The 27093-nt window shown below is 40.6% G+C and overlaps 1 protein-coding gene across 7 annotated transcripts in view; it reads right to left on the reverse strand.

Annotated features, from left to right (window-relative positions):
- Window positions 1-5449: 5449 nt before the first annotated feature.
- Window positions 5450-27093, reverse strand: part of CSGALNACT2 (chondroitin sulfate N-acetylgalactosaminyltransferase 2) — a 36731-nt gene continuing 15087 nt past the window's right edge. For 2 of the 7 annotated variants that reach the window (XM_069796170.1, XM_069796171.1), the window contains exons 2-8: window positions 22207-23467; window positions 14315-14531; window positions 13680-13781; window positions 11782-11960; window positions 10102-10196; window positions 8574-8655; window positions 5450-7420 (exon numbers count right to left, since the gene is read on the reverse strand). In XM_069796170.1, coding sequence (XP_069652271.1) covers window positions 7128-7420; window positions 8574-8655; window positions 10102-10196; window positions 11782-11960; window positions 13680-13781; window positions 14315-14531; window positions 22207-22864 — 1626 coding nt within the window. In that variant the 5' untranslated portion in view covers window positions 22865-23467 and the 3' untranslated portion in view covers window positions 5450-7127. Of the gene's footprint in view, window positions 7421-7447; window positions 7728-8573; window positions 8656-8702; window positions 9031-10101; window positions 10197-11781; window positions 11961-12003; window positions 12624-13679; window positions 13782-14314; window positions 14532-22206; window positions 23468-27093 lie in introns of those variants that run through there. The other 5 variants (XM_069796172.1, XR_011326819.1, XM_069796173.1 and 2 more) reach the window with 5 other exon arrangements.

Raw genomic sequence — 27093 nt, forward strand, 5'->3', positions numbered from 1 at the left:
TGCTCTGCGCCTCCCTAGCGGACCTGTGGGACCGATCTCTCAGCTGAGACAAATTCACCAGCGGCTGAAGGAAATCACGATGCTATAATTTACAACAGCTGGAAGTCTGGATCCTGGAAAGTCAGCCAGCATAGGGGAATTTTGTTTGCAGGGGGGGTGCTTGTCCCTGCAAGGTGTATCCTGCACAACTGCCCTGTGACTGCAACAGCCATGGGGCCCAAATGCACTTCTCGTTGTGATGTGTTTGGAAAAATTGATACTATATCAATAAAAGCAGAGGTCTGCAGAGCCAGTGCAACCACAGAAATGCGAAAAGCAGCATTTTATCCTAGTCTCCTTTGCTGTACAGCTTTTCCAGTGAAGAAAGAGGTGGAGCCCTTTAGTTTGCAAGCAGTCAGGCCTGGCGAGGAGGAGATGAGCATCGTGGGGGCATGAACCAGCCACTGCTTAACTTTAGCCATATCCTGATGTTCCTTGTTTTACTTCACAGCTGAGTAAAAACTGAATGACCAGTCTCTTTAAGATGTAGTTGGGGGTCACTCACACAGCAAGGGTGCCTCAGGCAACAAAAGCCAAACCCACCTTGGCTACACAGAAAGCTTTTATCATTACACCCGTGCAGTAGTCAAATGAGTTACTACATTTATGCTGAATCATTATTTTAAAGGCTATTTGAAGTTCTTTTCCTTTCATTCACTGATCTGACAAAGCAAAAAGCTATTTAGTTTAATTCTAAAGTTTCTATTCACGCATGCACTGAAAAACGTCAGTTCAAATACACGTCTGCATTCAGATACAAGTAGTTAGGGCTTACCCATCACTTCTCTTTCCCTCCTTATGGAATCCTCCAGTCTTAACTATAGTTTACAAAGAAGTTTTGAGTTTCATAGCTGTGTGTATCTCAAAGTCTAAAGGGTCACTGGCTTTTATGAAATTAAAAGAAAAGCCACTAAGTATTTTCTTCTGCATGCAGTGGACCCAGAACTAAGTATCTCCTTGTACTTTTTTCCACTTTTCCATCTGTATTTTCTGATTTTCCAAACCAGTATCTATTCGTCCCATCGAATGATATATTTTTAAACAAATTCAAGTTTGCAAATTCAAAAGCACAACCTGAATTCATTCCTGTAAAGGGTCTAACATAAAAGTATGCCCTGAACTAATCTCATTTTGACTTCCCTTAATCAAGAACACTTCCCCCTCCCTCCACAGACTGCAAGTTCCTTTGAAAAGGTTACAATTAACACAGATAGCATAGAACAGCTAAAAAAAAAATTACATCTCAATTCAGTGGAGCATGTTCCTATTTAAACAAATGTTACTATATTTACTACTCTAACACTAAAATGCAGTGACTCTGCCAGCAAAACAGAGCTGGCTTTTTTTACACTTGGACCACAGCTTAAAAAAATGGGAAACGTGCATTACATAAACAGCATCTATCAAAACAGGAGGACGTGGCCCAACACCCAGCCACGCAACCTGAGCGCCGACCCTGGGCAGACAGGTGATTCTGACTCCAAAGCATAATATTTTCATTTATCTTTGCAGTTCCCCAGCAGCAGGCAGCCCAAGCTGAACAGCATGGGTTTTATTCTCCCTCTGCAGGCAGAGCACGCCTTGGGAAAGCCAAGAGCAGGTCTCCTCCGCTGAGCCAGCCATGGTCCGTCCATGGCAAACACCCATTTCCGACCCCCTGGAGCTGTGCAGGTCGGAGCCGTGACAACTGGTAACAACCCAAGCGCACCACTCAAACCTCGATGGTCCTCCTTTCTCCAGAAACCGCCTGTGGCTCCAACCGAAGGGCCTTGGCCCGTCGACCTGATGGGTTTTGCATTTGCACGGGCTCAGGCTGGAGGTGACCAGCAATAATGTCAACTCAGGATCAACGCTGGAGCATTAATAACTAAGATACTGAACTTATTCTGTGCACAGAGACACCCCTGGGGCTTAACTTCTCCGGCAACTAACTCAATGCCGTGTTTGTTGCTAGACTCCAAACCCAGACCAAGGCTCCCAGGGAGAAGGCACGCACCGGCTGGCGGGAGCTTCTCCCCAGCGGGAGGGCAGCGATGCCGAGGGTGCAGCCTGCAGCCCGACCCAGCAGCTGCACCCTTTGCACGGGCTGCAGCCTGAGGTGCAACACACGACTGCGGATCCACATGGTAATAAAGTTATCTCTGCAGTCATCGCCCCCCCCGGCAGTTACAAGCTTGAGACTAGGCACTTAGCTAACATTTTCCAGCCATTTAGCCAGATTTATGCCTAAAGCAACACACAGAATAGATTTTATTATTCAAGTGAGAGATTTTCATATTTGAAACATGACTAATTTCCTCCTTTTCTTGGATGCAGTTAGCAAACACCTCCAAGGAAGAGTTACACGTTTATTGGGAAAGAGCAAACCTACCCTGCATTATAGCACGCAGCAGTAACCGGAAAACAGCTACACAGCTGTATACAAACATATGCGCTCGTATCACATGCACGGCCAAAATGCAGTCAGAAAGAAGTTCAATACACCCAGGTTCCTGAAATCACTTGTAAACTCACTTTCTAATAAAAGGCTTATCCTACTATTTCTGATCTAGTCACATTATGGAGCAGAAGCAATGGCGTGCAGTCAAACACCTGCTATGGGTAATGGTCTTAAATTACTGCTTTTTGCCATGAACTTCATGTTGCCGTAACAGTTTACTGTATTTCGGCATGAAATATTATGACAAATACAGAAATAAGAAAAAAACCTAATCCATCGTACAGAGTTCAGAAGCGGAGTCCTTTGCGGTTTAAAGCCAGTTCTCAGAGCCAGTAAATAGCAGAGAGCAGTTCCTGCGCTGCCCGGCAGCCCCCGTCCCGCGCGCAGGGTCTGGACCCTGGGCTCTCCCTTGCCAGGCATCACCGCTCAGCCCCACCGCCGCTCGGTCAGCCCCCATGGCTCCCCCGTCGCCCAAGAGCCAGGACTGGAGCTTATAAAAGGTTGAAGGCTTTAAGGCACAGAGTTGGAAGGCCTAAGAGAGGAGCCACACCAAAGAAAAAATAGACTAGGTTCATAAGGAAGGTAGCACGCAGAAAGAGATGAACCATAGTACAAGAAACATGATGTGCGGTTTAAAGAGGTGAAGAAAAGAGCCATGCAAGCTTTCAGGGTATAATATATTCATACAGCACACATCATAATTTCTTTTAGGTATGCTAAGAACTTGGGGAAAACACACTGCTCTCCAGATTCAGACATTTTTCTGACCAATGCTGGTCAGTGACTCAGCTTTGCGTTAACTGCTCAGGAGCATAATTAAAGTGTCACTGTCATCCACAGCCACACAGAAGTGAAGACACTTGATCAGTTAGCTGGGGTAATGCAGCAGTTAACTGATAACAACTGCAAAATTTGAGTCCTGAAATGGGCTCTACCCATGCCTTTCCCCGAGGCTACAGCAGAGGAGCAAGAAAAAGGGAAGCACTTCCAGAGGACTTTTTGCCAGAAAAACTCCCAGACAAAGAATGATGAAAAGCAGAAGAGGACCAGGAAGGCAGTTGCCATGTGGTGATCTTATGATGTATTTGTATAAATCTGAATAACTTTTGGAGCAGTACACTGAACAGAATCATTTTCTCTGCAATTCATAGGTCTCAATCTTTTCTCTGTCTATTTTGGGATTACTAGGGATATATAAAGCATCCTGTCCTCTTCTGGGGAATCCCTGTTAAAATAAACAAAATAATCCACCTGCGTAATATTCATCAGTTAACTCAGTTCAGTGAGGGCCTTGCTTACAGAAAAACGTTGCATCTTACTTTGAAAAAATACCTATTAATTCACTGAGGGACAATCATTATCCAAACTAAGAATTTTAGATATCTTTTTTTAGCTATATAGTCAAAGCCTGTAGCCTACCCCAAAAGAAAAAGTTAAAACACTTGAGAATTTTGATTAAAAAACCCCAACTATTTTAAGGTTTAATTGAGAGCTGTAAGTTTGACGTAGTTATTTATAATTTTTAATCTAATTATATAATAATTTAGAGACAAATGAGTAGGTAAAATGGTAAAGTCATTAGGGAACATGAACTGTACAGGATTAGTAATAATTCCCTGGAAGTGCAAGTTTTAAATCATGAGTAAGAGCTTTTAAGTAACTGATTTGATTTCCATTGTCAGAGTTGCTAATAAGCTACTCCACAACCTGTAAAGCAGTATTAGAGCCGAGCATTTTCCTGCTGTAAACGTTCTACAGATTGACTGTTAGCAGTAAAACCATCTTCCCCGCAGATGCACATGGTGAGGCATGTATACCGAATCCAGTACCACGCAGCCGCAAAACACATCCGAGGAGATTCCATGCTTAAAATTATCCTTGCTCTTGTTACTACCATTGAGCTGCAAGTACCTCGCATCGACTTAACACAGCACGCAGCGCATAGCAGCATCTCTGGCTTTTGTAACGAATGCAATAGGTGATGGTTGCCTCTGCTCCTAATGAGCTGTCCAGCTGATGTGTGCCATAGCAACATGTTCTTACACAGGCAGTTAATGCAGGGAGCTGAACTACAACATGAGAAAGACCAGGCCTGCAAGGGCCCCTGAAAGTTCAGGAGCCCTCAAATAATCAGTCATTTGGACTACTTGTGTCAATACCCAACCCTGACATTAACTATTTCTAAGAGTTCTGACTTCCTTTTAACTCCAATGCATTCACTTCCACATCTCGGGATGCTGAATGGAAAAAACATTTTCAAAAGTGGTTCCTGTTGACTGCATTCAGCTCCAGACTTCCTTGATTGCCTTCCAGCATCGACACCGTAGACTCTTTTGGATCGCACAGATGTGGACAGGTGACACTGTCCTCCTTCCTCACCATTGCTGATAAGCACAACCCCTCAGTGGAAAATAGCAGAAGGCAAGAGATCTGGCTATCAGCATCAGCAGCCTGCTATGTTCCTAAAACATGATAACCGGATCCTTCTGTGGTAGTGGCTGAGCCGCAGCAATGCGTAACACCTCTGCACTACCTCAGTATCCATCCCAGCATGTGCCAAGCAGTGGTGGTGTCAATGAGAGGCATTTTTCATGCTTATTCTTGTGCAGCAGAGCCAGGACAGCAGTAGCAGCTGAAGTTTTAAGGGCTGGAGTCTCAGCAGAAGGTCGCACTCACATCTTTACCCCAAATCATTATGCCTATGTATTTAATCTTTTCCTCACTGGTACCTTGTTATTTTTGTTAGGAACCACCAACATATCTTGAAGTAAGATAACATCTGGTATAAGTTTAAGTTGTCTGGGGGACTAACTCCGCACTTTCGTATCTGGTCTGGGTAGATTTCACTTGAGATACAAAACTGAGCTGGTTGAACTTCTCGCTGCAAATACTATTACTTGAATCCGGTGTGTCACCTGCCTTGTAAAATATTATTGTACAAACTTATTTCAAAGAAACAGCTTAAAACAATTTCTAAAATGCAGAAATTCCATTTATTATACTGAGAATATCAATTGCAAGAAGTCTTGCAATGCATTCTCTTCACTCTAAGTACAATACAGTACACTGTTCTCCACAATAAGTTACATAAAGGCAAATTTTATGTACATATAAAAAGGATCAGTGCCCAGAACTATTTGCACAGCGTATCTGCTATTCAGAAGCCAACCATTCAAATCTTTAGTTGCCTTCAGAATTCTTGAAGCAAACTGAATTCATGAACAGATCTTAATCACCCGGTTTGAGAAGGGTTTTCAACTAATTTCTAAATTCAGTGGAGACCATGCAAACGGTTTAACCACAGAATTAGCGTTCTCAGCATTCATTCTACAAACAAATGTATTAAAAATGAGGCATGCCATATGGTAGCATATAAGACAACATGGAGAAAAATGACCTGCCTGCATTTAAACTGTTTATGCATCCCAAAATACCCAAAAGGGAAGTAGCGAAGTAGTAGTGCCATTATACAAGGCACTAATGAGACCACAGCATAATTCTGCTTATGCATGCTCAAAAAACAAACAAACAAAAAAAACCCCTAAAACCCCCTCAACTGAAAAAGTGAAGAATAAGGCTACTAGGATAATCAGTGGAATGGAGAGCATTGTATGAAGAAAGACTGTAATAGCACTTGCTTTTTCAGTCACCAAAACACTATGAGTGTATGACTGCCTTCCGAAAACATGTCAGGAAAATACCAGAAAAAGAAAGCAAAAGGACAATACCGGCATAATAGCAAACGGGCCTCTAATAAATTTATATGGGAATGGAAAGATGGTTCCTCAACTTGAAGGACGAGATGTACAGGCAAGGCCTTTGAATAAGGAGGAGTGGGGCCAAAACTCTTTAAACAAACAAGTTTAATAGCATAGCTCAGTTTATAGAAGGGATTCTGTGATGTGACATCTACTGTGGGAAAAGACCAGACCCAGAAACGCCCAGCTGGAATGTTCCCAACTTGCCTGATCCACCACCGAGATAAGAAGGTGGTGTCTCTTTTGCAGTGTGAAATTACATTATATGCTCTAAAATTCCACTTAAAAAGATTTTCATTCCCCTCATTCACATGAATTATTCTATATTCAACCACGTGAATGTCTGTTAATAGAGCAAATGTGGCCCTTGCTGTGAAATCAGCAACCTGAACAGTTGGTGTACCAGTCATGACATTCTGTATAGCTTTCAGGGCGAGATTCTTTTTCACACCTTTCTCTTGTTTCTACAAGTGTATTTTAGTCCTTCTAAAGTCACAGCACAGTGAGCCACACAGACTGAAAATACTCAAGACAACACAAAAGATTATTTAATTTAATTCTTAAAATAATGCAAATATAAGAATTGAAATGTACCATGTGGAAAATTGTTGGGTTGTACATTCCATTGATTTTTTCCAGTCGATACTGAAGACACTTTCCTTGAACTACACACGCTTTCCAATTTATTTGAGGTGCTTGAACTTGCAAAGTATGTAGGTAATAGCATATCAGTCAAAGCATTACTCGGAAATCAAATAGAAGAACCAAAAACCCTCTAGACTCTTCTTCACTGAAAAAGAGAGGCACTGCATTTTTAAGCTGAATTAAGGCTGTAAAATGATGCTGGTTCATTGTGAATTTGAAGTCATCAAATATCACAGGGGTGACATTTAACCCACTGCTTCGCTGTTAGTCCTGTAAGCCTGCTTACGGAGGTGAGTCTCAATCTCTTCCCTGAAGACCAGCATCCCAAGGTGCGAGTGAGAGGCCTCGTTCATGGCTTTGGACTGGATACACATGCGATACTGCTCTGGAGTGAGTTCGTCTGCACAATGTTTCTCGTGCCAGAGGTGAAAGAGACCAGGGACTGGTGTCCTGATCACAATAAGGTCACCGTGCAAGTACTTTCTGTAAAGGTGAACATCCTCGCCGCCCCAGCCTTTCACTTCCAAGTCAAAACCCCCTACAAAAACAATATCAGAAGATGTTATTTTGGCACACAGGCTAGATGTAAGGCAAAAAGAGCAACACTCCTTGTGTAACATATTACCAAATCTCTACAACATACCAGAAATTCTGGAGCAATTAACTTCCAAGTTCTCCATGCCAAAGCATGCCAAATTGAGGGAGAGGAGCTTCAAGCATACCACATCCTTTGCGGTGGAAACTACCCAAGACACAGATCATGCACTGCTGGCTTCAGAACGTCTCTTAGAACAGTGTCTCCAAATCGCATTATGCATGACATCCCATGTGACAGCTGCAGAAAACTGTAGGCAAACCTCACTGGCTATACTTTTGGGTTATTTTTAGCAATCATAATGGATTTTAGCAGCTGGAAAATGAAGCAGTCATGCACCATATGAAAAGCCCTCTCTAAAAATGCCAGCAATTACTCCCTAGGTCACAACTCAGAAAGCTGGATTAAGTAAAGGAAGCTGTTCTACCATTTTAAGTTCTCTTGCCTTTCCAGAACCATAGTGAAAATCGACCTAGACTCATGCACAATTTCAAAACTCTAGAATTATGAAGTCTTTATTTAGCATATACCATATACATGGCAATATGACTGCTATTAGAAATCAGCCCGCATTCAAGCCATTATACAGCACATATGGCTATATCACTACACCTTCTGGCAGACTATCTTCAAGACGGTCTTCCAAATTTAAGCACACCAAGCTGTTCTCAATTTTAATAGCATGCCACAAGGCGGTGCCAAAGCATACTTCTAAAGCCTCGAACAACTATATTCAACTACTCAAGGTTATTTAAAAGAAAGAATTTGAGAGCTTCTTGTCTATGTTAGTGGTTTACTTGAGGGATGTGTTTCTTAAACTTGATTAACTTGCTTCAGACAGTCACAAAGAAAAAAAAAAAAAAGAGTGAAATGTTGCTGCTAAAAAATATTGTGACTCAACAAACTCATCAGATGGGACATCAACTTCTAGAAAAACTTATTTATCTCATTGGTCAAACTTGTCAAGCAAGTCTGACTGCTGGGCTTGGGAAAATAATAAACGAAATAAATGCATTACTCTCCTGTTGTTAAATAAGAACAGAGAATTCAATTTTTAAACATGCAAATTTATTTTTTTTTTACAGTTTCATCTTACCAACAGTCAGAAAGTCTGTCCGATATTGACAAGTCATCCCAAAGCCAAAATCCCGCCAGAAACCAGAATCCTTCTTGTGTACCTGCAATTTTAAAAGAGTATCATTTTGAAATGCAAAATACATTGAAGGAGGTACCTTGCACTTGGTTTTGTAGAAAGCTAAGCTCTTCCGATCATTTGCTCAGTGCAAGATACAGCACATATACTTCTAATAGTTCTGTATCATGCACAGATGTGGGCTTCCTAATTACCTGCTGTTCACTTCACCCTTTGCCATCCGATCTCAAATACTTACTCTCATTGCAGTTTCCACATTTATCTTTCTGCCACACCACTTCTATTTTCTATTATCTGCAGAGACCAAGCAGTAAATTTTTGGTAGTCTATTGCCAAATCATCTGTTCCTGATACTCCAATTCGTACCTGGTTTCTAAGGCCACATTTGTCTCTTCTTGTTCTGATATGGCAAGAAAAGTAAGGTTTGTGATTGAAGTCAGCAACTATAAAGTTGTTCAAAAAAGTAGCCAGCCGAGTTGTCAGGCAGGAGCTCACTCCTCTCTCAGCTGTGACTATCTGAAGCCACATGCAAAAGCTTCCCTCCTACTTTCAGTAGGATCCCTGCAAACAGCGTAGGGAGTGAGGGTTATGTTTTTCTTTTCTTTTAGTAAGGCTGTGCTGCACTCTCTCTCCTCCAAACCAGTCTACCTGACAAGTCCCAGCTGCAAAACCCAGTTTCATTTATGCAGTTTCTTGAAAGAGAGTCAGGCTGGACATTGACTGTGGCCATTCCACCTTCAGGCAACAAAGACCCAGAAATACAGTACTTCCTTCATTCTGCTGAGCCCCAAATTATCTTTAAACCTATTCCCTTGAACGTTTGTGGGGTTTATTTGTTTATTATTTTGACTACAAGCTTCCCCAGAGGCAGTGTTTCTCATTCCAAAAGCAAGATGAAATTAGCAGTATAACAGCCAATGGTTCTGGCAGATGTTGGATGGCAAAGGTAAAGAAACAATCTGCACAGAGTACAGCTGTCCACAGCATGAAGCAAGCAACTGACTGAACATTTTAGTCCATCTCGAGTTACTTGGCACACTTCCTGCAACTTGGTAGTTAGCAAAGAGAGTCGACACCGAGGGAAGCTTATCAAGGACCGTTCATAGTTTTTTTTCCACTTCTTTGTTTGCTGGAACGTGAGATGAAAGTTGCTGCTGTGTTATGCCACTCTCCTTCTAAAATAATGGCTTTCCAAGCCAGAATTAAGCCATAGATCAGAACTACCAACTTCATTTGATTAATAGCACATTTTTTCTTTTTAAATCTAGGTAGAACTCCAAGTTTATCGAAGAACGAGTTTTGTACTGTTTGATAAGATTTTATTCCAAGTGCTTTGCCCATAATGGAGAAAACTGTTTAGATATGCACTGCCAAAGGTCATAAGATATCCCAAAGAGACTATTAAGTTACACTTAATTTTGTTTTATACAAAGCATGACTAGTTCTATCCAGAATAAATCATGCTACTTACCAATTGTTGCTCCACAGGGGGTGGTATATCTTGGTTGGCATAGACAATAGCAGGATTATAAAGGCTGAATACCACAGGATAAAAAACCTTTTTCCCTGGAAGTCAAAAGGTAATTGTTACTCACTGTGGGCATACTTTCTGAAGGCAAGAGGAAACCAGAAATATTCTCATTCTGTAAAATATTAGCTATTAGCCACCTAGTGAAAACAAATAAATAGAACGTCTAACTGCTAGGATTTCCCGTCTAGGTAGCCCACAACATCTAGTGGGGCAGAGCCCACAGGATTAAAAAATATATGTATATGTATTTATATATACTCTATAGGTATACACAGATATACATTTATATATAGTTATACATACTTACATACATATAAAATATTATATATATTATATATCACAATATCACATTAGATTACAGTGAAAAATTCCTGCAATAATGGTATGCAGTAAAGCTAAAAAATAACCAAGTCTAAGTAACACCTTGCATAGTTTGAGTTTCATGAGCTTGTCTCTTTCCACAAGCATTTAAAAGAGTGTACATCCAGGATGTCCCCTGCAAGGGCATTAAGCATCACGAGTATCCTGATCATGCTGTGACACTGGTTCTACGCCTATTACAGAAGCCAGATAAATATTTTTCAAGGATCTCTTGCATTGCCAGTGCTGCAAAGGTATTGACAACAGCCCGCAAGAATACTCAGTACCCTGATTTGGGCACGAACTCTGAACACGTGAGAAGCATTTTCAGATCTCATTTGAAGCAAAGGTGACAAAGTGTCAGTATGAATTGTCAAGCAGTTTGCCAAACTCCCTTGAGAAAGCTCACAAGATGCTCTTCTCCAAAGTTTTTCCAATTATTTACACAACTCGTTTCATGAAGTGCAGAGACAGACAGAAATGAAAGAAAAAGCAAGAAATAGAATCCAAGTATCTGGCTTATAGCAGATTTTTGTGCCCGTTTATTATGTGAAGAAAAAGTACCTATTCATTCCAAACTGACATTTGGAGAAAATGGTTTCTGGCTGCAACAAATCTGGAATAAGAGTAAGCATTAAAAAAAAGAACCCAAACAAATGTTTGACAGGAGAAGGTCTTAACTAGCACACCTGTTAAATCAAGAAAGCTTTATCCTTCTTGGCAGAAGGTTGTAGAACAAGCAAGCTTCATACAAACTTGAGAAAAATGGTCAGAAAATTTCAGAGCTTGGGATGTAAATGTGGAACATTAGCTCAGTCTCTGTAAGGAGCACATTGTGTAGCTCTACTGAAAACTATTCATATGCGACATGTCATGGCCACACAAGTGTGAGAAGACATAAACCAAACTTGTTAGATTTCAGTATAACAAAAATCTTCTTCCACCGTAAGTGCTACATTGAGTTTTGCTATACAAATTTACATGTTAAAGCAATTAAACTGTCCAGCTTTCTTTTAGACAGCCAAATCTTAAGAAAATGTGAAAATGGTACTTACTGTACAAAAAACCCCATGTCCTTAAAACAAGCTACACTAAGGCAAAAGTTATTGTCTTTTGTGCACAGAGAATTTTTCATTTTCCTAGGTGCATGGTATTGAATAAGCTCTACCATTCAAGTTAGTTTCCTCTATGTTTAACACAGGCCAGTTTAAGCCAAACAAGACAAGAAGACTCAGTTACAGCAACTGTAAAGGGACATACCAGGCTCAGCATTTAAGCGACAACTGTTGAGGAACTCGGCTGTGAAATAAACATCAACATCACAGAAGAACATCAGGACCTCGCCCTTTTCCCAGGCTCTGGCACCCATGTCAAGTCCCCGGCCTCGGTTAAATTCCTCATTCAGAGAGACAAGCGTGTAATTGTGGAAGTTAGTTTCTCTAGAAGAAAAACAGAACCAAACCCAAAATAAATCGGGGCGGGGGGGGGGCAGCAGAAGGGACCATTTATACTTTTTCAGCAGTTTACAGTAATTAAACTCTGGAAATTTTTTTAAAAAGTTATATCATCGGGATGAGAAAAAAATATCCTGTTCCACTTAGTTGTCTATTTTAAGTGTCAGAGCTTAGACATTGTAAAAAGATGGACCTCAGTCTTACTTCATAACTTCACTTTGCATTTAATCATTTGGACAGATTTAAAAGGCCTTTTGGCAACTGACGTGAATTCAAGTGTTCTCTGAAATTACAATGCCATCTAAAATTTGTCCCCATAAACTAAGAAGTCCTGACTAACAGAGCAATATCTGTCTTCCCTATGTCAGAGAGAAACAGAAAGCCAGAGTCTTGACAGTAGGAAACTCACAAGGCAAAAGGCCATCTGTCTGGTGATGCCACCGTAACCCAGTCAGTTTGCTTCTCCTCAGTATTTCATACCAGTAGCACACACACCTGTACTCATCGCAGAAGAGGGAAGGAGCAGCAAAGGGAGACTGGAAATACACCCGGGGAACATCTTCAAGCAAAGTTAAGTGTCTACTTTGGTGACACTTCAGAGGTCAATGCTTGCTGAGAACAGAGCGAAGATACTCAACAGTAGCACCGCTAAGAAGATAAAGAACCAGATAAATGCCCAGTGAGTTGGCAGCACTGAACCTGACTCAGTGCTGTGAGAAGAAGAGGACGCCTCACAGGGAGCACGGCAGGCAGCAGAGAGGCCTCAGAAACAGAGGCGTCCGGCACTCGGCAAGCTAGATGCCAGGGAGGCTCTGTGAGGGGAGGGCAGAAGCACTCCTCCCTTCCTAGAAGATGTCCGTGCATGGCAGGCCAACTCGCCGCCAGATATTAAGCCAGCGACACAACAGCCTGCGCCTGATACGTTTCACCGAGCAGAGAGAGCCCTGGCCTGCGTTGTGAGATGGCGATGGATACCTGGGAGCCCAGCTCTTCTTGGCTAACGCGGGGAACGGGGTCCCAGCTCAGGGACGAGCACAAGAGCTCAGGCAGAGATGCAGCCCCTTGGCTACAGGCTTACAGACGCTACTACCTGTCCCATCCCTCCGGCGGAACGAAAAGCAACATTTGGGAATTTTAAATCCATACTACTGTAACGGTATTTGCCAAGACAAACGGTGTCTAACATTGTTTTATAGCAGAAGGTAAGTATGGGCCCAATTACCTAGTACCTAGAGGACAGAGGGCAAAACTTAACTTCTCACACTCAACAGCCCACCAGCCTACTTTGACTACATTCCTTCTCCTTATCATTAAATAAAACTGATTCTCCAGTGGAAGAACTATAAAAGTGTGCATCCCAGTTCCAAAGAACTTTAATTCTAATCAATCAGTTAGCATGACTGAATATTCACTGCAAAACTCACCCCTGTTGTTTTTTGGACTGTCAGACAGAAACCTCAAAGCCACTGCTGTTAGTCTTTTTTGGCCTATTAACTTGATTTTTAGTAGTCTTCAGGAGACTTTTGCAACTTAAGCTGTAAAATGCCGACCAAAAAATAGTGTACTGTAAATAAAGCTTACTTTTCCTATTAACCTGTAATGGACTATAAAATTATTCTTTTTATTATTTTATCCTTTTTAAAAACCATTTTAAATGCCCATCAATATAGTTTGTATTGACTGACATTGGATCGACACACTTACCTAGCTACGGATTCTAGGATGCTTTTTACTTCTGATAGCCCATCTTGTCCAAAATACACCACTGTGAGGTGAACACGCTTATCCTGATGAATACACACATCCCTACAAGCACAAAGATAAGCTGATATTAACAATTACTTGCAACACAACAGAAGCTTCAGGTAAAGCTATTACATTTAAAAGTATTAGCAGATTTAATTATTCTGGTCAGACTTCAACTAGCTTCTAAAGAAAACACAGAAGATGTTTTCCCTCTTCTTTCCCCATCTTTCCCATTTGAATCAGAAGGTTCCAATACTGTGTGTCTCATTCCAACACCTTGTTTTTTAAACAGGAGCTCAAAAACTGTTGTAAATACAGAAACGATGTTCAAGATCATCTGTGTCCAGGTTCACTGTGGTCCCGGCATTTAGTCTAAAAGGGGTTTTGGTGCAGTTTGAGAATCTCTTAAATACTTTTAGAAGGAATATTTTCTCTACACAATCAGTTCGATTACAAACATCCCAAGGCAGTTGCACACAATGTTGGAATCATTAGTTCTGTCACCAATCCACCAGAACAGAAATTCATTTTGAAAATGAAACAAAATACTGAAAATCAGCAATAGAGCTCACTATACAATCTCACGCACCTACCTAAAGTTTTGCATAAATTGTGCAAATGCCTCAGTTCTTCCAGCAAGAGGGACAATAATGTTAATCATTGATCTAGAAATATCGACCGTTTCACTCTTCACTTTCATGAGGGGTCCAAAAGGTCGGAACAAGGTGACATGCCTGTATTCCATGCCATCCATCTTCTTATAAAACAGCTCATACTGTGTCCCCTTATCTCTTTCTGTACGATAGTAACCTGAAGAATAAGTCACACAAGTAATTTGTAAAGTCAAAGATCCCAGCAATTGTATTTCAGAAACACTGTTTTTCCTGAGAACTATAAAAGAAGTGAAAAATAAAGCGTTTGGGGGAAAGCTTCTGGGGTTTTCCTAAAAACAAACAAACAAAAAAAATCCACAAACCACCAATTATCACAATCACCCTTCTACCTTCTTAGACCAGATATGAAAAACAATCTCAAACAACCTCCAGCTTCCCCTGCTTCTTAGATAGGTTTTATGGTCCCACACCAACTTCTCAGGAGGAATTAGAGTTGGGTCCTCCTAAGAAAAAGGGAATTCAACTATTTGCTACGGAAAAGCATGGCTGAAATCTAATATTGCCTGTTCTTAAGCCTTCAGTAAGGATCTTCCCCTGAGCTAGTCCACAGTGAAAGCTGAGATCATCTGGCCAGCAATCAACACAACACAAGCTGTGGGCAGAACAAATGACAATAACTCACTTGACAAAGCCTGTAAAATCTGAAATGTGATATCTAAAAAAAAAAATAATCCATGCAATAAATACTGGAATGCTTTAGAACTGTTTTCACTGCTGACCACTAGCTACAGTGCTTTCTATCCCATAAGTAAGGATAACGGTGTTATACTGTAGCTGTGGTCCTCTAAAACGTAAGCAGAAGTCTTCTACATAGCTGTAGCACTTTGAGAAAACAATACCAGATCTCTGTAAACAGGATTATCTATTTAGAGACATTTTACTCCTAATAGGCAGGGAAATCTATCCCATTCAGAACAAATATTTAGGTTAGCTGAGCACTTTCATTTAAGGACCATCAAGGAAGCAACTCAAGCCAACAGCCTCTCTAATGTCACACCACAAAGGAAAAGACCAAGACTCATCTATGGCTTTGACTGAACTGAGCTCGGTGTTGGTAATCCCGTATCTATACTAATCTGAGAGTATGAAATGATGACAGGAAAAATCCGCTAACAGAACTACCCTATGTTCATCCTATCTCGGCTCTCCTCTCTCCCCCGCAAGGAAAAGGTATATTATAGAGAAGAAACATAAGCTACACTAGGAACCAAACAACTTTTAGTTGAGCTGGCCACACAGACCATTGAGAAAGTTATGAAAAGCTGCATACCCCCAAGCAAGATGAACACACCTGCCTTTACACCATGCAACCGGTGTATTTCCATTCACTTGGCAGGCCTGAACTGCCTCTCCTGCAAGCCAGCCTCCAGAGCAGCTGAAATCCTCTCCCAGCCTCCCACCCAGACAGAAGGTGGCAGGGCACAGGGTAGAGGAACTGTTCTGGTGACACAAAGGGTTGTCTCTTGCGCTCAGTATTGATACTGTCCTTGTTGTTGTCATCTTTTTTGCAACTGAAATCAAGAGGGGTCAAGGTGTCTGAAGGGAGCAGCCCTCAAACTTTGAGGAGCTTGGTTTTGTCTATCTCAGGAACTAGAAAGAAGTGATCTTACAGCTTTGCTTCTCTCCCTATCCCCAGGACAATATTCTTCCACATTCCCCTCCTCCCATTACCTTCTCATTGAATACGAGAAGCAAAGGAACACGTACACCACCTTGCCCCAACTTTTTTCCTCTATACCCCAGGCTCCCTCAGAGTCCTTTCCCTAAACCTGCCTAACTCCCTCCATGATCCTCTGCTCCAGCCTCCCCCCAAACCAAATCCAGTTTCATTCACTGATATTCCCTCTTTCTGCCTGTCCTGTGTCTGCCCAACATCTGCTCTTTCACAGCGAGCTCCCTATTCCCCTCCAGTGTTCAGCTCTGTAATGCGCTCTCTCTTGTGGGCGAGCATGTGCACCGGCAGACCCGATGGGAAACGTGGATGACCACCACACAGGGTCTGTGGGAGACAGGGTGCAGCAGAACAAGCTGGTGCCATCACACTGGAATTTAATGGTGACTGAATCTAACTTTTCAACTTAAATGCTTTTTACCCTTTGAACAAAGTTTTGCAATGCCCTCCTTTTAGACGGAGAAATCCGCATTTATTTCTTTGTGAACACAGAGCTGCATAAAATATGCACCACATTTTAATGCTCTGGAAAAGCATGACAGTTTCAAGTCAGTATTAATTACAAGTACCAAAAAGGGTGTTTCAAACTATGAAAGTCCACAGTGTTGACTGTTAGAAGCAGAAAAAAAGTCTTTTATCCCTCTCAATCCTTTTCCGCTCCAACACTTTGTGCTGCCTAGTCCAGCACTGTAGCTTGAAAGCAGCTTCTTGGTTATCAGAGCAGCTGATGTACCATAGTGTTTGCACACCATGCTCTCATGCAGCACGCAGCAAGTACTTTGTACCCATACTCCTGCATAAATTAACATTTGGTATTGTATATTACATTCCTTTCTCTAGTATCCAATAGCTGTTTACAGATGAAAATACCATTTACAATTTAAGTGAAGTTTTTAAAAAGCATGTCAGTTGCCAATAGCTTATCTTTAATCAAAGGATAAGCTTAGATGTCAGTCTACAACTGAAGGCTGTAGGACAGAATAAAAATTTGTAGATGAAAGTAACTTTAAAAAAAAATGCTGCTGTAACTTCATAAATATGTTAATATGCAAGTCTAAATTTGAGTAGTGCCTTGCCAACATTCAGTCGCTGGAATGTAAGAGTCTAAACTTTTGAATCTCAACATCCTACCAGCGCCACACTTTTTAAATAGTAAGTATGTGCTCCTCGAATTATTCTCCTTGCTATGAGCTAACCTCCACAGATAATCTACTAATTTGAATACTTTTATGGGATTAAGGCTTGTATACACAGAAGCCAGAATTGAGAACAGCCAGAAAAAGAACCTACATCTGTTTTACTTCTTAAGTGTGTTCAGGTTTTTAACACTTGGGACTGACTCATGTAATAAAGACTGCTATCTCACCTTCCAACTAGCACACACTGGCTGCCATCCAAAATAGAGCTCTATAAGCAAAGAGGTAAAAAGCAGCAGAAATAATTTAACAGCTGTTATTCGTGGTCCATGAAGCTTTACTGCCTTTGCAGAAGTTCTGTTTCTCACCAAACAAATTAAATCTAGAACACTGGGGATCAATTACTATCAAAGCCAAAATGCTGTTCTTCTATTGCCTCGAATACTATTACTTATTTTACAACCATCAAGAAAGCTACCAAGAAATGGTTTGGTCTATGAAATTTAAGACGCGTCCTATTTTTTCTGTGTGCATTAAAATTCTGCATTGAAGTTCCCAGGACACTGGCCAGTTTCTGGTCTTATGCAGGACATACTAAAGGGGGTGTTTGCATGACAAACAGTCCACAACATTTTATGGATGGCAAGGACTCTGGAAGAGTTTTGCCTTTGAGCTTTCAGCATTGAGATAAACAATTGTTACACCCCAAGGATGGGTGGTGAGTCTTCCCTTGAGATTCAGACCTAAAGACAGTTTCTGGCCTTCGCCCAGTTCCAACTAGAAACACAGAAGCAAGAGAAATGGACCCAAACAGCAGCACTCAAATTCTGGTAGACATTCAATAACAAGACCTTTATTAGAGATCAGCTAATTGGTAATTAATTTCTGAAAAAAATGCTAATACCTCTATTTTCCAAAGGTTAATTTTAAATGTATATCCAGTGGAGGAGCTTTTAATCTCTTGGTAAAATAAACCCATTGCACTGATAAATGTAACCCAAATAAACCAGTTACACTGATAGTGAAGTACAGATGTCCATGAAGGCTCCCCGATGAGTTTTGCATCGCTATTCAAGGCTTAATGTCACAGGCTTCTGAAGAAAGGGCATGGAGAGAGGTAATACTATTATGCTCTTCCCATCTTACTTATTCTCTGTTTCTCAGTATTATCAAACACTGATGTCAAAGAGATCTATTTTTAATCCAGGACTATCTTAGAATGCCCAATTCAGCAACCACGTTCATTGCTTGGAGTCCTGGACCCCTTAAATTTGTGAAAATATGTAATACTGCAACTTCTATCCTCTCTAGGGATACTCTCCATCCAAGGGGAATAGCATACTCCTGTTTCTCATATGCTTACATCTAATGGAAATATTAAGAAAAAAGCCAACTTCAAAGAGTTTCTCAAACAGCAACTACACAATACTTTTTTTAGGGTCAGATTTTTGTTCTGTTAATACTAGAATTCTGGAAGCTTCATTCTGGGTTGCAGCAAAGCAAAAAAGGTATACAATACAGGAAACGGAGCCCTGCAGAGCTGAGAAACTTGCTGGTTTTCTCTTCATCAGCAGAGCAAGTCAACTGAGCCTTGTGCAAAGTAATTTGGAGCTTTCAGAGAGTATCTCTGTAGTTGCAATGCATACTTGCAAATCATATTTTTTTTTTAACTTGGAGTTATTGCTCAAAGCCTGCCAATAGCCATGATGTGGCTGTGGCAGCTCTGCCTAATCACAACTCCAAAACAGATTTGGATCATTACTTTGTCTCACAACACTAAAACAATAACATCAGTTTGGATAACACTTGAACAGGTTGCTCCCTATTGCAGATACAGCTTCCTTGCACCACTGGGAGAAGCCAGAATATCTTCATGTACAGATCACAGAGGCTGAGCATGCAGCAAAGGAGCTGCAGGAACAGTTAAATCGGGGGCACAGAGCAAAAAAAAAAAAAAAGGCAGCAACAAAACAGTTAGCATCTATCAGCACATATTTTGTAGTTTTTTGGCCTATGCAGTGCTAGAGTAATGAAAATCGGTAGATTCAGACTACCACGTATTATTGAGTAATTAAGTGTACTTTTTCAGAAAAGTTTATTTAGGAAATTTCTATTTATAAAATAGACAAATTTAAATAGGCAGAAGGCAGATTAATTTTAAATTCATGTTGTTAGTCTTTGTTGTCACAAGTGAGTCCAATATAGGTAAACCCTACAATACAATAAGAAGAAAATTCTTGACACTTTTACAAATCAAGACAGTGATGTTTGACTGGGCATCAGAGGCAATGTAAATGCTGGGGAAGAACTTCAGACATGCTCAGTGGAGATTAAGAGATACCATCAGGTAAAATTATAAGAAAAGAGATTCTAACCTTATTTAAACAGCCTCTAAGGATTTACTAATTCTCTAAGGATTTACTAATACACCTGAGAGTACATACCACAAAAGATTACATAGCTCAGGGTTTAGTTTAGTATTTCACAAGTCCAGGAAAAAAGCTGAAATAATTCCCAGAACCAAACCTTTACCTACATGAAAATTTAGCCTGTTGAGGTAGGAAGCTAGAAAACTTCCAGAATAAAAATGCCTGTTTCTAGTTCAGCTTGTACTGGTGGCACAGTTTTGTGGGTAATTTTTTGTAGATAGATATGCATTAGTTTTGAGAAAAAAATTCCTGCAAGTCAGAACAAAAGCAAAATCAGTTTACCTATATTAAGCATAAAATACAATGATCATGTACTAACTAATGCAGTCTCATGTTTTCTCTTTTGCCCTACGACCAAAAAAACCAATGCACACACCAAGTTTCTCAGCTTCCTGTTTCAAATTGTATAAAACTCTAGTCTTAGTCCTAAATCACTTATTACAAAATAATCTATTAGCAATTGAAGAAGATACTGAACTTAAATAATTTGTTTTAAATCATGCTGACCTTAACAAACTGTTTTTCTAAATGAGCAATGCTAATCCAGCAACAATTTAGTTGTGTTCTTCGGACAGTTACAGGATCTGCTGTGACTTCAGTAGATACACCAAGTCTGCTATGAAACTTGGACCCACCAGTTTATGATAGCTCAAGGGAGCAGTATTTTCCAAATGGAAAGGCTACAGCTTTCCAAGTAGACTTCCATCAAACGAGGATGCACAAACTGACAACGGAGGTAGCATGCTAGAGCCCAGTCACAGGGCTGCAGGGCGAGGGACCTGCAGGTACCACTACTGGCTGGTTCCATTTCTCACCCCTAAGTTTTGGAAAAATAGGAAAAAATGTGTAAATATTCAGAAGCAGCCTTTTTTTTGCTGACCCAGTGTCTAAATTAGCCAGTAGTATTCGCACATACGAAAAAACAGAATACCCACACAACCCACAACTTCTGTCTAAAAAAAGACACTGATACGTATCACTATGGCTAGTTGCTAACACACCATAGAAGAGCTACAGCATAAAAATACTTTCCTTCTTCTATAGTTCCTTTAACTCTATGCTTGAAGAGACTGCCTTTACAGCAAAAGAAAATTAGTTTGATTTCCAAAACCAATTCTCAATATACTGGTGTGAACAGAGGCAGAGGTATGAAAAGTACAGCTCTAAGGTCCTAAATCTGCTTGCTTTCTTAGAGGTCTGCAGTCATTAAAGGTAGTACACCAAGAAAAATAAGCAGCTATTTTGGTAATGGCAAAAAAAAATCCACTAGAGTATAAGCAGTATCTAAAACAGCAAAGGAAAGCAGCTGCACACTTAATATAAAAAGAAAACAATTATAAGACTGCAAGAATGAGTACCTCCAGATAAAATAATGGTCTTAAGTGAAAACTGTACTAAAATCCTAACACTGCACTGGCTGTATTATACTGACACAGCTGAGTGGATTTTACACCCTGCCCCACCTTCTGGAAGGAAGAAGAGTACTTGCATTAAACTTTAAACACAGTAGCTGTTAAAAGCAGAGACTTTTTGTGCTTCAGACCAATTACATCATCTTACACTGAAAGAACCGATTATTTCAAGGCCAATGGTACCTTTCTCCAGCATGTTTGCTTAATAGTGCAGACATCAGTACTGCAGAGATCCAGAATCCCTTTTGCTCTTACAGTAATGCTTTTATAACATGGTCCAACATTTGGGGGTTTTATGGCAGCATGAACTGTATTTAATACTGTAAATACAAAAAAGAGGTAGTACTAGGGCAGTTTTTGATAATACTTATCTCCATCAGCATTACACTATCTTGAAAGCCAGCGTCTATAGGAATTATCATTAATGCCTCTTTTAAGGGTGTCATTAAGTGTGGAAAGCATAACTGCTATATTTGCTTTTATAATAACATGTGTTCTGTAATTAAACTTACAAGCACCGAGAGAGAACTGAAGAGAGAACAAGAGAACAGTTCAAGGTTGCACAGCTTAGCAGACCCCATAACTAGTATACCATGAAGGGTCTATTCAGGACGCCAAGTTTTTGGCTGACATGACCAGAACACATTAGCCTACCAATGTTCTCCCTCCAGTACGAGTATGCCAACTCCAAGAGGGTGAAAAGCCTGAATATTAACAAAAAGTGGCACAGAGATGAGTGAAGAAAAACCCTGTAGCTTCATACTGAATTGCTTAACTACACAGGAACAAGAGAGATGAATCAAATTTCTCCCTCTCACTGCCACCAGTTTCACTGGAAGTCTTTCAGTTATTTAGTACCATAAGCAGTTGTGTCACACTGACTTCAGCTACAATCAATTATGAATGCCTCAGTATTTTAAGTGGATACAGCTTCTCCCATACACTTCTTATGAGCCCTTCTTCTGAAATGGACTTCTTGCTCCCTACTCAAAACACAAAATAATGAAGCAGCAATATTCTCATCATTAGAAACAAAGGTTCTTACTGTGTAATTACTGTTCAAGACTATATTCAAGTAGGTAAAACCCCTAAAAATACAAACACCATTAAATGCTTGTTGTGACATTCTGTTAATGGGCTGGAAAGCATGTAATAAACATACCTTCTATAAAATCATTTTCACTATACAGCTGCCTCTCTCCTACTCCATCATCTTCATCTTGTCCATCTTCTTCATCTGGATTATTGATAACTTCTAGGCCAGCCTCAATAACTTCCACCAATTCATCTCGTTTATCCTTTCTAACAGGTTTCTCTTCTGGATGCCGAGTGAGCCCCATCTCCAACTGGAATACTTTCACGGACGTAAAGCTTTCAAAAGGAATGACGCCATATTCACTAGGCAGTTTGGCCCCCACGCTCACCTCAGCTTTGTCAATCTGGGAATGAAGAAACTCTAGGAGATCATTGGATGCTTGTTCTTTGGTGCCCTGGTAGTTCATACCATTGACCTTGGGGCTCTTCTTTTCCTGCAGGGATTTCAATTTATCACTCATTTCCTGAAGCTCTTGCTTTAACTGGGCAATCTGACGTTTCAGACTGGTAGCTCGGTTTTGATAATGCTCTTCTTGTTCCTGCAAGAGAGCTTGATAGTACTCTTTACCCATGTTTTCGCCTACAACACCAGGTAGAGATCCATTACCATCTGTTTGTGGAGCACATTCGAGCAAATACATAAGCAAGACTAAACTGAATAGTAAAGCAAGGCCCACTAACAGCCAACGAGTCCTGGCTTGAATTACTAAGCTTCTTCTGGGCATTCTCGTATTATTTCCGTTTCCAATCCAAAAAGGTGACTTATCTGCTCATGCCTTCCAGGGAACATCACCCCAGAGTTCAAATCTTAGAAAGAGAGAAAAAGCATAACCATAATAGTTACTACAAGTTTTGATAAAGTAGCTCATGAGTGGTTTTCAACCTTTGCCTTAATCAGGGTCATTGCAGAGACACAAATCTGAAGTTCCTATGTCATCCATAACCATCAACTGTAAGTTTTGTTGATGCCATACAATTTGTTCAGGATTTCCTACCTCAAACAAAAAACCCTGCAGAGGGGGTAGAAGATGGAACACACCAGCAAGGAATCATATTTCCATTCCCTAATTCAACCCTAGTTGAAGGCTTTTAGCCTATTTGAAGTTCAATGAGGAAAGTCTGCAAAAGTCATTTTATAAGCTTTGAATTGACAGCAATTCCCCCCCCCCGCCCCCCGCCATGTGTGAGAGCAGTCTACAGTTTAGTAACAATAATTTTCATTGGCTAGTCTGGCTTCTCCTCTGGCACTTGAGTATTTTATTCCACTTCCCCCTTTATTCCACTTTCCTTGGAATCCGTGGTCTGAGTCAGCAAAATGAAGACAGAACCTAAAATTAAAAGAAAGGTGCATATTAGAACCACAAAGCAGCTGGTCATTTGGAAAACACGTGAACAAAGTTGTAACACATGCATGCAAAGGATTGCTGGGGAAAGGGGTGGGAAAAGGAGAAAGAAAACATTATTTCTTTCCATTGCATTACACATCAGTGATTCCCTTTGACATAGTGTCTGGAAAATAGCAATATGGACAGTCTAACAAAATACATTTTTCACATACTAGCTAAAGCAGTAAGGGTTCTTCTAGTCTCATCAAGTTCTATTTGGTTTAACTCCCCCATTCCTTCTTGGGTTTGTTTTGTTTTGTTTTCCTCTGTGGGAGGAAAAAACCACCAACAAAACCCATGCCCTTCCTACTCCTCTAAACTAAAAAAATTCCAAGAACTCTTCTGAAGCAGCAGCAGCAGAAGCTTGCATTTCCATTTGCTTTTCCTTTAAATAAACATCTTTTAGGGAATAATTATTCATTCATGAATAAAGTATTGCAGATTTAAATATCAAAGTTCACAGAAACAGAATTTCAGAATAGGCCAAATTCAACAGAAATTCAAATTCAAACCCCAATTCCTGATTGATGAAAGGGAGACTCAGACTATCCATTCACTAACATTTCCACCTTTTGATTTCAGTAGGTATTGTGGTTTAACCCCAGCCAGCAACTAAGCACCATGCAGCCGTTCACTCACTTCCACCCCCCCGCAACAGGATGAGGAACAGAATCAGAAAAAAAAAAGTAAAACTTGTGGGTTGAGATAAGAACGATTGAATAACAAGTAAAATAAAATGTAATACTAAACAACAACAATAACAATAATAAGAAGAAATGTAATAAAATAATAAAAAAAAACACCCAAGAAAACACAAGAGATGCACAATGCAATTGCTCACCACTGCTGACTGATGCCTGAGCAGCGATCCAGCCCTCCCAGCCAACTCCCCCCAGTTTATATATCGAACATGACAGTCTATGTTATGGAATGTCCCTTTGGCTAGTTCAGGTCAGCTGTCCTGGCCATGCTCCCTCCCAGCTTCTTGTGCACCTGCTTGCTTGCAGAGCACGGGAAATGGAAAAATCCTTAACTTAGGATAGGCACTACTTAGCAACAACTAAAACATCAGTGTGTTATCAACATTATTCTCACACTAAATCCAAAGCACTGTACCAGCTACTAAGAAGAAAAATTAACCCTATCCCAGACGAAACCAGGACAGTAGGCCAGCGTGAAGAGGTGTTGACCATTTGCATGGGTCACCCTCTTACACCACTGACCAAATGGGCTGAGAGGAAAACACCAGGGAAAAAGACTACAGTTAGGCAAGAGGAGGGTACCAAAAATCCCACTCGGCAACAATAGTCAGCAAAACAGTTTGTGTGCCTCTTCAATGACAGCATAAAGAGCTAAGAAGTAAGCTCAATGCATGTTAGTTTACTTTCTAACATTAACAAAATACTTTTGTTTAAAACTTGGTTGTAGAAAATACGCTCATTAAAATTTATCCAGGGATCTATTAGTTCTACATCCATTTCGACTGTGTTATGTAGTTGTCTGGGGGAAGTACCAGGACTTGAGTAAGTTCAGTTTAGTTTCAGTATGCTTACGAGAGTAGAAGAAATTGCCTACTCCAATACTCCTTATATATGGGCTGGAAAGATTGTTATCTAACACTGCCAGCAGCCAGAAACCCCGTCTTCCATCCTTGCAAATGAGTCACAGTGCCACCATGCACTCTATGTGTTTACAACAAACACCTTGCAACATTTGTCCCCAGTTATGTCCTTGTGACATTTCTCCCTTCCCATTTGGCTTCCACCATCAGGATATTGCTTTAGTGAGAACCAGGTACCACGTATCGGTGCTATCATGATATTCAGCATCCTCATTTGCAAGAAAGCTCCAATTACAGGGTCTGAAAGATTAAGTAATTTATTCATACCACCAACACCAATGCTTGCGATAGCTGATCCTAAGTTTGTACGCATGGCATGCAGACTAAATTTTGCAAGAGCTGCACACCTTGGAGTTGTCCAGCTGAAGCCTACAGGACTGCTTGAAACAGCCGTTACCTTTTCTAGTCCCTGCCTATGACCCTGTTCACGAATAAATTGGATCCATTATGTAGAAACTCTTAATACAGCAGCTTAAAGGCAATAGTTATCTGAAACTGAAGCGTTTTGAACTCATGTAAAAAGCTACTGGACACTTTGGTTCGAAATAAGTAAAAGTTTTATCAACTGAATTCTAGATGACATCCTTTTAAGTCCAAATAAGACAGAAGTTAGTCACTCCTCACTGCGCAAACACAACATTATATAAATGCAAGTTAAATGCCTATAAAGAGTGATAAACACCAGATGTATCCTCAGACTATTGACCAGGGTCCAGATGTGGTGAATCAAGGGAGACAGAGAAACAACAATCTACAGGATAAAAACAGTTCACAGAAATGATGTAATATCATCCCAAGCTCTCTTTAGTACAAAGTTGCCGATACGATGTTTTTTCACATTTCTTCCCGAATTCTTGTTCTGTTAGACTGTAAAAGGTGAAGCCACAATTAATAACATAAGAAACCATATGTTTATTTAAACCTAGATAAACCTACTGCTAGACTGCAGTAAAGCCACTCCATGCAGAAGCTGGCACATCTTAGATCAGTCAAGGCATACTGAAAAATGATCAAACTACCTGACTTGCACCCAGTCCCATCTATTTTTCACTGCACAGCCTTATTACTGCTGTCAAGAACAAGAGCATTTCTGCATCACTGTATACACAAACACAGCTACCGTTCCACTACAGAAATCAGCTTGTCAAGTTATGAAGACATGCTTTTGGTACAGGGGACAGGGTAGGAAACAAGGCTGACTCTTACTCAGCAGGACATGAAGAAGAGAGCTTTGTGTTTTTCCTTTACCTTTCCCCTCACTTTTACAGGATAATTAAAGAAAACGAAAGCATGTACTAGAAAGCAGGAGCTGGTATTTCTAGTTGAGACTGTCTTAAGAGATTATTTGGGCTACCATGGTACAGTTTGATAACGGGCAGTGCAGGCAGCTGCAAACCATGGCCAGATTTGGTTCATCACTGAACCTCTAACTTAAAGCCACCTAAGTCACACAACCTCCTACCACCATGGGCTTTAAACAATCAGTAACTGTTGTTAAGTGATAAATAGACACCCCTGAAGCTGGGACTTTAGCCTAGTAGGCCTTTATTCAATTCTTGCTCTACCAATAAATTGCCCTGTGTTCACTAAGTTTCTTTTGGTGTCATTCATGTTTTAGAAGCAAATGACAACAGATTTCCTGATGCGGTGTCAAGAGGACACAATGTACTGGGAGATTAAGATTCCCTCACACAATAGCACAGGGCAATGAAAGAACAACTCTGTTCTTAACTTTAACTGTGGCCAAATATACATCATTATGGTAAGCATGGACTAAGAGAAGTCAGCCCACCTCCACAGGGACTCGCCGCTTGCACTGCATCATGAATGCAAGAACAAAAGATTATGAAAAACTGCAGATTTCTGAGCCTTCCTACTGGCACTTTACCTATTAACACTAGCGGGCTGTTCTGTGGAGCAGTGCCTTAAGGGGTGCTTAGGGAAGAGG

This window comes from Haliaeetus albicilla, chromosome 11 (assembly GCF_947461875.1).
Source record: "Haliaeetus albicilla chromosome 11, bHalAlb1.1, whole genome shotgun sequence".
In the NCBI taxonomy this organism is placed as follows: Eukaryota; Metazoa; Chordata; class Aves; order Accipitriformes; family Accipitridae; genus Haliaeetus; species Haliaeetus albicilla.